The 12569-nt window shown below is 59.9% G+C and overlaps 1 protein-coding gene across 1 annotated transcript in view; it reads right to left on the bottom strand.

The window, feature by feature from the left end:
- Positions 1-1099: 1099 nt before the first annotated feature.
- Positions 1100-12569, bottom strand: part of LOC107296118 (protein-glutamine gamma-glutamyltransferase E-like) — a 13622-nt gene continuing 2152 nt past the window's right edge. The window contains exons 2-13 of the mRNA XM_015825463.1: positions 11766-11924; positions 11242-11457; positions 10771-10889; positions 9975-10103; positions 7833-8010; positions 6898-7033; positions 5714-5817; positions 4639-4884; positions 3762-4058; positions 2573-2730; positions 2268-2401; positions 1100-1324 (exon numbers count right to left, since the gene is read on the bottom strand). Of these exons, the coding sequence (XP_015680949.1) occupies positions 1174-1324; positions 2268-2401; positions 2573-2730; positions 3762-4058; positions 4639-4884; positions 5714-5817; positions 6898-7033; positions 7833-8010; positions 9975-10103; positions 10771-10889; positions 11242-11457; positions 11766-11924 (2027 nt within the window). The 3' untranslated portion in view covers positions 1100-1173. The remainder of the gene's footprint in view (positions 1325-2267; positions 2402-2572; positions 2731-3761; positions 4059-4638; positions 4885-5713; positions 5818-6897; positions 7034-7832; positions 8011-9974; positions 10104-10770; positions 10890-11241; positions 11458-11765; positions 11925-12569) is intronic.

Genomic DNA, 12569 nt, shown 5'->3' with positions numbered 1-12569 from the left:
TGCTTTTAGCATCTGCCCGTTCCCCTCCCCACCCCTGCTGGCAAATTAAGGAAACCCCGTTCCGTTCCCAGGGTGTGTATGTGTACGTACCGTGGTCAGGCCTTGGTACAAGCGGTGCATCATAACAAATTGTATACATGCACACACACACACACACACACACACACACAGAGAGAGAGAGAGAGAGAGAGAGAGAGAGAGAGAGAGAGAGAGAGAGAGAATATCACCCCACAGCAGACCCGTGTTGGCGCAAACACACACTCAACTCGGCCCCTGCCCCAGATGGGTGGCTTTTCTTCTTTCGTGTCTCTGCTTTCTTTAAACCGAGTCTGCCCGGTTTCCCTCTTGACTGAAAGCCACAAAATGCTTCACCCCCAGGATCTTTAGAAGACTGAGAGAAGCTGGATAAGACATCATGGAACCATTGGTGCAGTCCTGGGGCCCTCTCCTTATTATAATTTAATAAAAATAGATTAATTTATAATATAAATAAAGGTGGGATAAAAATCTAATAAATAATTTAGCTTATACTTATCTACCCAAGCAGCTTTTTAAGGTCTAAGTGTTCTAATGACCTTTATTTGCTGCTTATTTCCTATTTCTTGTATTTAGTGATCTTTTTATTGCATTTTTGTCAGCCCTTCGGAGGGTTCGGGACAGGAGCTACGAGGTCTTCTTCTAAACGCCTCAGAGTCGGGCGCAGCTGAAGCTTTAAGGGCCCCCACTGGAGAAAATGAGAAAACTGGGCGCCATCCGGGTCTGATCCACGAGGACCGTTTGGGGGTTCAGGATGAAAGGGGGGGTTGGTCACGCTTGAAGAGGGAGCTGTGGGGGGGGGTGAGGAGAAGCCTTCCCATCACCGGCATCACCATCATCAGAGTGCGACTGGCCCACTGAGGCAGCCCTGCCTGGGGGGGATGGGAACTTACTGGCAAGAGCAGGAAAGAAGCCAGCTGGATCTGCCCCTTCCTGGGTTTCTTACCCTCAAGCCCTTCGCAAAGCTGCAGAGACCCTCCGGAGGGGAGGGGGAGGTTTGCTGGGAAGAGCCCCGGAATCAATGAGGAGCCAAGACTTTTCAGGTGCAGGGAAAAAACGTTTATTCGGTGTATTCAGACAAAAGGGCACCGGAAGCCTCTCCCTTCGCAGCACAGCCGCCTCCTCCCCCCTCGCGGATCAGTTGGGGGCCACCGTGATGGTCTCGAAGGCCTTGACGTCCTGGAATTTGTCGCAGAAGAAGTTGACGAGCAGCTGCTTGGTGCCGTCCTTGCTGGGGCTGATCTCAAAGTGCATCTGCGAGGTCTGCTGGGCCTTTAAGGGGGGCACCCTGCGGGAGAGGAGCAAGGGGACCGGTCAGTTTTTGGTCCGGGCCGAGCGCTGGGCTTGAGAAGCACCGAGAAGCAGCCAAGGGCTTGGAGGGCCGGGCAGGGGCCGCGTTGACCCTGCCTGCAAGGGGCCCTGCGCTGGGCAGCCCCGGCTCTCCTTCCCTGGGAGCTGTTTACCCTCCGGGTCGCAGGGCCAGGAGGCAGGCGAAAGCCAAGCGGTGGGTGGCCAGGAGTGCCCGAGGGTCAGTCAAGGGCCGAGGAGGCTGGATCCACACAGACGCAGGAGGGACGTGGGGAAGGCCTGATGCCAAGGCCCAGCTCTCCACGTGCCTCTACCCTGCAGCCAAAGCGGTGGGCTCTCGGCTGGGAAGCTGCCCTCAGGAGCAACAGCCTCCTAGAAGGGAGGGTTGCAAGGGACCTTGGAGAGCAACTAGTCCACCCCCTGCCCAGCTTGGCAACATCCCCCACAGAGGACCCTCTTAAGGCACCTGCAGCAAAGAAGAGCACCCCCACCTCAGCACATGAGGAGCAGAAAGACCGGGAAGCAGGGAGGGAGCAGATAACAGAAACCAGGACCGTAAATAATTCCTGACCTTGTTGAAAAAGGCAGTCAGACCTGATCTGCCCTCCCTAAAGCCCTGAGACCGCTTTGGGTCCGTCCATCAAGCTGTACGCTTTGAAACGTTCCTTAATCCTCGGGACTAACAAGGCCCTTCTTTAATAGCTCCCTCGAGAGAGGATGTGGGGAGGACCCACCTTTGGGGCAGAGAAGCACTTGACCCAAAGGCAGGCCTTGAGCAGCAAAGGTCGGTCTCCTTGTAAATGCAGCCCCCTCCCCAATTATGATTCTGGGGAGGGGGGTTGTTGGAAACTCCTCTTTGGTAGAACAGTCACCTGGACCCCGCTCGCATACCCCCCCGCCGCGCCCCCCCCCCCAGCACTTACTGCAGCTTGAGCTTCTCTGCCAGCAGGTCGCTGCCCTCCACCTGCAGGATGCAGTCCCTCAGCTCCTCATCCAGGGGGTTGGTGAAGCTGGCTTCCACTTTCGTCACCTGCCCCACCTTGGCCTGGTCCAGCACCTGCCCCAGAGCAGAGACCCCCGTGAGCCCAGCCTCCCTGAAGGCCTGGCAGGACCCCAGGAGCCACAGAGACGTAGCGCCCCCCCCCCTTTCTGGCTGAAGCCTGGTTTGGCCGCTGCCCAGCCGGAGGGGGCTGTTGCCAAAGGCCCTCCCCCCGCGGAGCCAGCCCACCTTTATGGTAATGGAGGGGTTATCCAGAGTGATGTCTCTTTCCACGACGGTGTCGTGCCCCTCTTCCAGCTGGCACAAGGCAGTGGCACGGAGCATATTGTCTGCGGTGAGGTGCTGCTCGTACTCGGCATAGGAAATCTTGATAGGAAAGGCTTTCTCTGGAAGGAGAGATCCGGCCGCATCTGTCTCTCAGCTGGACCCGGCTGGGGGCTGGGGGCCCCTCCCTCCCCAGGGCCCCCCTGCTGCTGAGCAAGCCCACGCGCAGGTGCGCCCCAGAGCTTCTCTCTGAAAGGAGCGCTCTGGGTGTGGGTGTTTGTGAGTGGGTGCGTGTCTCTGTTTGTGTGTGTGTGTGTGTGCCACCTCTGTGCTGACTAAAGCCGCCACAAGGCGGCTGCTGGGATGGGGCGGGTGAGGACTCCCTGAAGCTGCTCTGGGAGGGTTTAGCCGTTCAGGGCAAAAATCCTTTTTTTTTTTCCTGCTGCATTTCAAAGGATCTTCCCTTCCGGGTGAGGCTTGGCACGTTTCTCCTTCCGGGCAGAAGGGATGCTTGGCTGCCCACCTACAGGAGAGGGGCACCGAGGGCAGCCCTCCATCTCAAGCCCAGCAGGCGCCAACCTTTCAGACTGAGACCTTCCCTCCTCCCCCCCCCGGACACTCTTTGCGCACCTGGAGCCTCTGTGGGCCCAGGGCAGCCGCCTGCCAAAAGGAGGAAGGCCGGACCCAGGAAGGCTGATGCCCCCCCCCGTGAACATCCTGCAGCTCTCAAGCTCTGGTGTCATTTTTTTTGGCACCTGCACACCTGCTCACAACTGCAGGTGGTGGACAAACCCCCGCAGTCCACCTCATTGTGGCCCTCAGGGGGTGGGGCAGGCCAAGGCACAAAGGCAGAGGGAAAGAGCGCCGTGCCAGTCCCAGTCCCGGCTGGCAGGCAGGCTGCTTCCCTTCTGGCCGTGGGCCGGATGCCAACCAAGCACCTGCTGCCAGCTCTCAAAGGCCGTGGCAGGGAATCAGAGGCCTCTGGCCACCTTGCTAACGCACACGGTTTGTGCCCACGCCCCTCTGTTCTCCCAGTGCATTACAGGGGTGGGGGGGCGGCAGGGGGGAGGTCACGTGCGGGCTGAACCCTAACCCTGCAGCTCGGGGAGGGGGGGTCAAGCCTGCTGCTCTCCCTGGGGCAGGCGAGGCTTACCTTCTTTGGGGCCAAGGTCCACCTTGAGGCTGTTCTTCCAGACCTTGCGGATCAGCTTCCCGGTGTAAATGATGGACCAGGCGGTCATGTTGGCTGTCAGCTGCTTCTGCTTCGAAGCCAGGTTGGTCAGCTGCAAGACCAAGCTGACGTCCTTGCCGACCTCGGGGATGCCCTGCAGCTTGAACTTCCCGGAGATCTGCTTCTCTGCCTCGGGCAGCATGGCAGACGTGGGCGAGAGGAGGTCCAGGTTCAGCTTGCCCCGAGCCTTCCGGAAGATTTCCCTCTCCTTGGCCGAGCCTGAGAGGGAACCACAGCGGGGGGGAGGGGGGAAGGCATCAGGAGAGGCCACGTTTTGCCCAGAGGCCCTGATTTCTGGAGGTCTGAGCCACCCAGCCCCCTGCCTGGCCCCCGGGAGGAAGGGGGGCCGAGGATCCCTTGTTCCCGGGTGGGGCAAGGCGTCTTTGGCTCCTGCCCTGGCCGCTCTGGCCAGCTTCCCGGGAGCCACAGCCAAGCGCGCCCGGGAGGGTTTCGCTCTGTGGTTGCTTCTGCTGCCACTGGCTCGGTTTTGGCTTGGCCACCGGCCCTTCGTCAGGTTTTGCCCTTCACTGGCAAAACCCACAATGCAAAGATTTGGTGACTCACCGAGAGCATTAATCACTCTTTAAATTACCCATTCTTTACTAATTACTCTGTGTAAGCCACCCAGAGTTGTCTCGTCAATGAGGGGTGCAGCATACAAATGTAATAAATAAACGAACAGATTGCAGTAGGGGTGACGTCAATGCCCGGCATTAATCGTGCAGCCTTCGCCCCCCCCCAGATTCAGCCCCCAATTTCTGCAAAGCTGGAAAGGAAATGCCCGTTTCCTCAGTCTTACCTTCTGGGTATTTATAGTTGCCTGTGACATCCTGGCGGGCGTAGCTGCCCACACGTTTTGTGCTGGTGTTCTGGCCAATGGATTGGGTCTCTGAGTAAATCAGTTTTTTTTCTCCGGTGCTGGAGTTATAGGCCCAGGTGAAACGGTCAGCGTTGACCTCGCTAAAGACAAACGGGCAGTCGTACACCAGGTCCACATCTCCCTCCTTGATGGCCGTCAAGGAAGTCGGTCCACACTGGAAGATGCCTGGGGGAAGGAGGGAGGGAGGGAGGAGTTAGGGGGAGGGAGGGATGCCCACAGTGGAGCTGGGCAGCAGGAAACCCCACAGCCACTCGGGGGGGGGGCGGGGGGCCTCTGGTGCCCCAGGGTGGACGCTGCTGGCTCCTAGCTTAGCTGTCTTGGTCATGGAACCGCTTCTCCTTACAGGGGTGAGCATATGCAGTAGGGGAGAAGGATCGGTTCTCTGCGGTCCCTCGGTTCTCAACCTTTCACAAAGATTAAGCCGCTCGATTCTGCCTTTGCAAGGATCCTTCAAGACTTGAGGAGATGAGCGGCCAGAGAAAGAGAATAAATGAATAACACAAAGCTCTGTTCTAGGTGTAGCCAGGATGTCACCCTGGGCCGGTCAGAGGGGAGCATCACCCCCCCAGGAGGCCTTCTGCAACTTCACAGAGTAAGGAAGCACAATAGGAGAACTTAGTGCCACAGCATGTTGGCTCGTTATTTGGGCAGACTAGAAAACTAGTGGGGGGGGGAGTCCCACAGACTGATCCATTGGCCCATCCCCCCCCCTTGGCCAGACCTGCTACCCCAAGCCCTCCTTCTAGGACACTCAAAGTCTGGGGGGGGGGAAGTGGGTCCTGCTCCCACCTAACCCTAACCCTTCTGTCAACCTGCAGGTGAGGCGAGGCGAGAGCAACCTCTACCCCTTGCTGCTACCTTGTGCGAGGGGTTGGACTAGAAGACCTCCGAGGCCCCTTCCAGCCCTGGGATTTGAGCATTCCTTGCTGGTGGCCCCGCCCTGCATGAGAGAGCCAGAGGGGCAATTCTCCCACCAGAAGCCCCCCCCCCGTACCTGAGCTCCTCTCCTGCGGAGTAGCGTCCAAGATTTGCCAGCCGTTGTAGGTGGCCCCAAGGTCGGATCTGGCAAACCAGCCTTCGTTCCACACGTGGAAGTTCCTGCAAGCGGGAGGGAGGGAGGGAGGGAGGGAGAGAGAAAGAGGGAGAGGGAGGGAGAGGGAGAGAGAGGGAGCGAGAGAGGGAGAGAGAAAGAGGGAGAGAGAGGGAGAGGGAGGGAGAGGGAGCNGGGAGAGGGAGAGAGGGAGGGAGGGGGGGAGAGAAAGAGGGAGGGGGGGGAGAGGGGGAGAGAGTGAGAGACGGCCTACTTGCAGGAGATGAGCGCAGACACACACCCCTCCACGCTCCCCCCCCCCATTTCTCCCAAGGGGCAGGAGGGGCTCTCGGCTGCTTCCCCCCATAGGGATGGCCAGCCCCTAACTGGAGCTTTCTTTGCCAGGCGCAGAAATCAGGACAAGAGAAGGAAAGGAAGTTTGTTGGGGGCAAGGAAGTGGGGGGGGGCGTGGGTGGAGAGAAGTGAGGAAAAGGGGTGTGTGGCATGCCCAGGTTGCTTCCACACAGACGAAAGACCCTCCTCCCCTCCCCACCCCCAGGGACAAAGGATGGCCTGAAAGGGGAGGGCTCCCTCTCCCTCTCCCTCCTCCTTCTACTGCCACCTAGTGGCCATTCTGTCTGGAGTGGGAGCCTCGCCTCCTTCCCACGGCCTGACTGCACAGTTGATGAGAGGAGGAGGGCAGGTGTGCTCTGGGGATACCTGTGCTAGGACAGGGGGGAGGGGAGGGGGGCCCTGGAAAGCCCTCATAAGAAAATGGCTCCAGGTCGCTCTATTCCGAGTGTGTCCCCGATGCCTGCTGCAGAAAGCGTGACCTTTACGCACCGCAGACCCCTACCATGTCACCCTATCACTGCTTACTGCCAGATGTTCCCACCCCATGCCTTGCTTAGTTGTGCAAAAGGGCTTGCCCCCCCCATGCCTGCCCCACGCCTGGAAAGCAGGTTGCCACCCGTTGCAGAGAGAGCCAGGTGCCCCTCCCTCTTCCAGCGCTGCCCCCGGGTGGGAAAGAGGCCGCGAGGGGAGGCGGGCGGCTGGCAGATGAGGCCGAGAGGGGGTCTCCCCTGGCATCTGTGGCTGCCTGGGGCCTGGAAATGAGAGGGGGGCGCCCAGAGGGCGGGGGCAATTACCAGACGCTGTCGGAGGCCATGTTCAGAGGGTTCCCCTGGAGGTCGTAGTAGACGTCGATCGTCAGGGTCATGTCCGTGTCGTGGGCAGAGTTGAAGTTGCTGATGGGTCGGCTGGGGATTCCCAGGCACCGGAGGACTGTGGGCAGAAGGAGGGAGGCACGATGGAGACCGTCCCCACGGCAGGCACGCCTCTCGGGCAGCCTCTGCGGAGGCCGAACTGGGCGCCAGGGCCTCCTTGCCAGGGAGCAGAGCCTGGGCAGAGGACGGGCTCCTCGCTACAGCCACTCGGCTTCCTTTCCCAGAAGCTCGGATTTCTTGGCCCCAGAGTTAGAAGGGGTGGACCTGTGGATGGACTGGCCAGGGCTATGGGGGGAGGAGGAGGAGGCCAACCTGGTGAGGAAGGAGGAAGGATGGCCCGGCATTCCCACTGCATTGCCAGTGCCCCCCCTGCCTGGGCATCAGAAGAAGTAAACTGGGCACCCTCGTGGCTGGCAGGAGGCAGCCTTCCCCCAGTCCCTCTTCACGCCCTCTCTGGACATGGCCTCCTGCCCGTCTCCTGCCCAGCTCCTCTCCCTTTTCCCGTCAGGTCAGGCCCGGGTCCCATTTTGCACCTTCTCTCCGTGAGACGGGCCAGACCCGGAGTTATAGGTTTTCCACAGCAATGCCCGCCTGCCGCACATCCCGAAAGGGTGTGTGTGTGTGACAGAGAGGCGGAACCAGCAGCTCTTTCTGCCCCCACCTGGATTGCTAGTGGGGGAAAGCTCCGCTGCCCTTCCCCCTCCCGAGGCAGACCAGAGGGGTCCGCAGGATCATGGGGCAGATTCAGCTCTTCCAGACCACCCCGTGTCTGAGGGCAGCACACGCGGGGCCTTTCTGCCGCCTCAGATCCAGCATCCCCCAGGAGAGTCTCTCCTGCCCTTGCTGAGAAGGCCTACCTGTGTTCAGAACCCCTGCAAAGACCCAGCACTGCCCGTAGCGGACGGGCCTGAAGCCAGAGCTCTTCCATCTGCGCAAGATGTCCACGCTGCCCGTCCAGCTGCTGGGGCTCTCCCCCCCGGCGTAATTCCCATCCCACCTTCCCTGCAAGACGCCGTTGTCATCGTTGCTGTTCACCTGGGGGAAAACCAAGAGAAGCCGCCGTGGGGAAGCCGCTCTGCCCCACCAGCTGTGTCGGTTGCCCCACCAGCTGCGGGGTGCCCTTCGCGGCACAGGGCTGGGTTGTTCAGAAGACTGACCAGCCACCTCCGATCTCCTGCAAGATCCGTCAGAGGAGGCGTACCCCGGGCCCTGTCTGTCAAGGGGAGTTATCTGGCAGGGCTCTGAATATTTATTTCACTTAGGGTAATTACATGGACACGCTGCCATCTTGCTATCCAAAGAGAGGTGCCATCCTCCCAAAGATGAACCTTGCCCTGATCCAGCTGCTCTTCCAGGCTCAAAGCCCTGGTCCCTTAAGGCCTGGTCACTGGGCCTGGGGGTCAGGAGGGGGTTGACCCCTCCCATCGGCTAGGTTGATGGTTACAGATGGATCTGTTTTTACCCAGCTGCTATTTTATGTGCAAGGCCTTTTTTTTTTTTTTTGTCTTTCTGACTTTCCTATATTTCTCAAATATTCATTGCTACCCTAAGACATTAACTTCTGACAGGCAGCCGTATCAATTGAGTAAACAAGGAAACGGATAGAGTGTGAGTGGAATATAATATGGAATGGAATGGAGTGGAGTGGAACGGAATATAATATGGAATGGAATGGAATGGAGTGGAGTGGAACGGAATAGAACAGAATTTGGAGAGAATAGAACAGAACAGAATAGAATAGAAAAGAATAGAAAAAAATATGGAATGAAATAGAATAGAGTGGAGTGGAGTGGAGTGGAGTGGAATGGAACAGAATAGAACAGAATAGAACAGAATTTGGAAATAACAGAATAGAACAGAACAGAATAGAAAAAAATAGAAAATGTGGAATGAAATAGAAAAGAGTGGGAGTGGAATAGAATATAGAATGGAATGGAATGGAATGGAGTGGAACAGAATAGAACAGAATTTGGAAAGAAGAATAGAATAGAATAGAATAGAATAGAATAGAATAGAATAGAATAGAATAGAATAGAAGATGGAAGGGACCTTGGAGGTCTTCTAGTCCAGCCCCCTGCTCAAGCAGAAGACCCCATACCATCTCAGACAGGTGGCTGTCCAGTCTCTCCTTAAAAGCCTCCAAGGATGGAGCACTCACCATTTCTGAAGCAAACTCTTCTCTGGTACAACCAGGGCGGGACTCGTGCAGTGGAAACCTGACAGGTGATCCTCCCGAAGGTTGAAGGTCCACCTGACACTGGGATGTTTCGGCCTCCCTTGGCCGGCATTGGGGGCTGGTGACGGGGGGGGGCAGGCTCAAAGAAGCCCCGCTCACCCCCTCCCCGAGGGAGTGTGAGAGACCCTGGGAGGCTGACCTCGTCCTCTCTGCATTCCCCCAGGCAGGGGGTGTCCCCGGGGGCAGATTCAGGAATCGACCAGCGTGGAGCTCCACACGTATTCCAAGGAGGCCCAGACAGGCAGAGCACCAATACGTGGGCCCACACCGCTGGCTAAGCAGGGCCGTGGCTGGGTTCACAGGGGGATTGTTTTCAGGGCGGAAAATAGAGGGGAGGGGGCTCCCCTGGAGGTGCAGTTCAATACCAAGCCAGGTCCCCTGGATCTGAAGGTGGGATCTGAGCTGACCCTGAGCAGCCAAGTAAGGGATCCTGGCATCCAGCTGGGGCATCCCCAATTCAGCCTCTGAAGATGCCAGCCGATGGCTTTGAATGAGGCCGCCAGAGGGCCTGTGGGCCAGATGTTTCCTTCGCTTTGGGGGCAAAGGGTATCCTAAGTTGGCACAACATATCCATGGTATTCCGCTAAAATTCCAGTTGGAGAAACTGGGAGACGGGGGGAGGGGGAGGGGGGAGGGCTGAGCCTCTGCAAAGCATCCAGTTTGCCCCTCACCTCCAAAAGGAGGCATCGTTTTTGCCCCGTCCCTTGGGCTACGGGGGGGGGTTAGGGTTAGGGATCTCGGCTGGATGCAAGCACGTTCATACCATGGCGCTGAGCACCCTCCCAACGTATTTGGGGTCATTCCGGCGACGCAGATCAGCTGTTGGATCCTTGCGGTAGCTTAAGCTCCGGTCCATAATCTCAAGAGAAATTTCCAGAATCCCATCTTGGAACTGTTGGCAGAAGAGGCTATCAGGCAGGCAATTATCCCCCTTCCCACGTGCGTGCCCATGTGCAGACACACACACGCACGCACACACGCACGCACACACACAATTAATTAGTGGCAACAGTGGTGGCAGTGGCTTGGCTCACCACCAGCTGATTCCTGGGGTGGGGAAGGTCTTCTGGGACCACCCTCCGGTGCCACCAGGAAGGAGTTCCAGTCTTCTGAGGGCCTGGCTTTGATGGGCAGGGCTCTCACTTCAGCTGGGCCTTCCTTTGGGTGTGTTTGTGGGGGGCGGCATATTTGTCAGAAATTCCCCTGAATCCTCTGAAGGCCGCCTGGGGGGGGATCCGTTCCTCTGTCACCCAAGCCTGCTTCTCTCTCCCCTGCCAGCTCTCTGAGTGGAGACCTTGGGATGGTGTGGGGAGGGTCCTTCCGGGTGGCTAGGGGTGGGGGTCCTTTCTTCCTAGTCGGGGGGGGGAGGGCTTAGGGGGAAGCTGCTGCAAGACCCCCAGAGGCAGCTGGCCAGAGGGGGCGCCAGGAGGCCTGTGGGGAGGGCAGCCAGTGCAGGAGGACCGACCAAGCCAGGGAAGGTAATCCATGGGCATCATTCAAGAAAGGATTTCAGGATCCCGTCTGAATTTGCAGTTGAATGACACGTCCTTTCTCTTTACCTGGCCAAAGTTCCACCCGAACTGAGAGATGCGATTCGCGCTCCCCGCAAAGAGAACCCCAAACTCCGAGAGGACGTATTCCTGACGTTGCGCGTTGTCGGCCATGAACACTTCATCCTCTGAAAGCCAAGCGTCAGGCAGACACAGTGAGGGGGGGGGCGGCGGGGAGGCTTTCTCCCCCAGGGAGCAGGTGGGTGCTGAGGACCCTTCGGATAGCACCCCAAACCCTGCCCCAAACGGCCCCAACGCCCGCCCCCTTGAGAAGGAGGCGGGACCCGGGCATTCAGGGGGTGCCCGAGGCCGCCGGGAGACCGAGCGGGCAGCCCCCCCTCCGTTCTCTTGTAAAGCGGGACGGGCCGAGAACGCCCCACCTTTGCCGGGCCCGCTAGAGAAGAGGCTGCCCCGCGCCCAGGCCCCTCGGGCTGGCGGAGCTCTCGCCCTCTCGGCCCTGGCCGGGCGGCTCGCGGCTACCTGTCAGCCAAGGGTTGAAGAGCACCACGAAAGTGCCCAGGGGGGAGACGCCGGAGCCGGTCTTCGTGCCCAGCCGGTAGCGCCCGATGGCGGCGTTCGCTGGGCAGCTGATGGAGTAGGAGCCGGCGGTCTCCACCGCGCTCCAGGAGCCTCGGCCGGCGGCGCCGGACACGCCGAAGTCCACGCGGGTCTTGGCCTGCAGGGCGGCCGTCGAGCCTGGCGGGAGGGAAAGCGGCCGCAGCTCAGGGCAGGCAGCGGGCGGGAGGGGGCTCCCCCTGGTGGCGGCAGCAGCTGCTGGTGCTGCACCCGGCGCTCAGCCGGGCAGCGCGGATCCCGCCGAGGGCGGCTGCTGACGCTGCGGCGGCGGGGGCGGCGGGGGCGGTCCGGGCGCCCTGCAGAGCCTGAGACGGACTCGCCTGGCTGGGCAGGCGCCCCCCGGAAGCCCCCGTCGGCCTGGTGTGGGGGGACGCTGAGGGGGAAGCGCCTGTCTGGGCAGAGCCGGAAAAAGAGGAGCCCCCCCCTACCTCTGTCCACGGAGAAGATGAGGCCGGTGGCTGGCGGAGGCGACTTCAGCGTGACCTTAAAGCCCTGGCCCCGCCGCACCACCAGCTCGTCGCCAGGGTAGGAGTTGGTGTGGTGCTCCTGGGCGTTCTCGCTTCGCCTCCAGTCGATGTTCCTTGACGCTGTCAAGAAGGAGAGAGACGACTGCGACTGCGGCTTCCCCCTTCCCAGAAGGGCCACCGTTGGGGCGGAAGGGGGGGTCAACCGGGGGCCGAGCTAGCCACCGCTCTGGTCCCGTGTGAGGGTTTTGCAGCACCCCGGTCACAGGACTGGGGGTCAAGCCCCCCCCCCCAAGTCCCTCCGGAAGAATCAGAGCCTCAGTTGCTTAGGGGCTTGCGTGAACCCCGAGGATCCTGGCTGCCCGAGCCTTCCGTGGGGTAGCAGGAGCCCCACGGACCTTGCTCTGGGCACTGCTGGCAATCTGATCTGGGTCTCCCTTACAGCTTTGCTGATGCTCAGGATGGTTGTGGAGAAATCCTGGCAGGGGAGAGGCAGGCAGTGGCCCAAAAGCGAATCTGGAGAAGGGGCAGCGCTCAGTGCCGCAGGAGCCCCGAAGGGCCACACAGGAGCCCGGGCCATTCTTGGGCCAGCCGTGGAAGAGAAACACCATACCAGGCAGGAGGAGGAGGAGGAGGAGGAAGAGGGGGAGAAGGAGGAGGGAGAGGAGGAGGAGGAGGGGGAGGAGGAGGGGGAGAAGGAGGAGGGAGAGGAGGAGGAGGAGGGAGAGAAGGAGGGGGAGAAGGAGGAGGGAGAGGAGGAGGAGGAGG

This window comes from Protobothrops mucrosquamatus, unplaced genomic scaffold (assembly GCF_001527695.2).
Source record: "Protobothrops mucrosquamatus isolate PMUCROS unplaced genomic scaffold, P.Mucros_1.0 scaffold2649, whole genome shotgun sequence".
NCBI lineage: Eukaryota > Metazoa > Chordata > Lepidosauria > Squamata > Viperidae > Protobothrops > Protobothrops mucrosquamatus.
The sequence above is the reverse complement of the archived record's forward strand: the minus strand, read 5'-3'. Positions and strand labels throughout refer to the sequence as shown.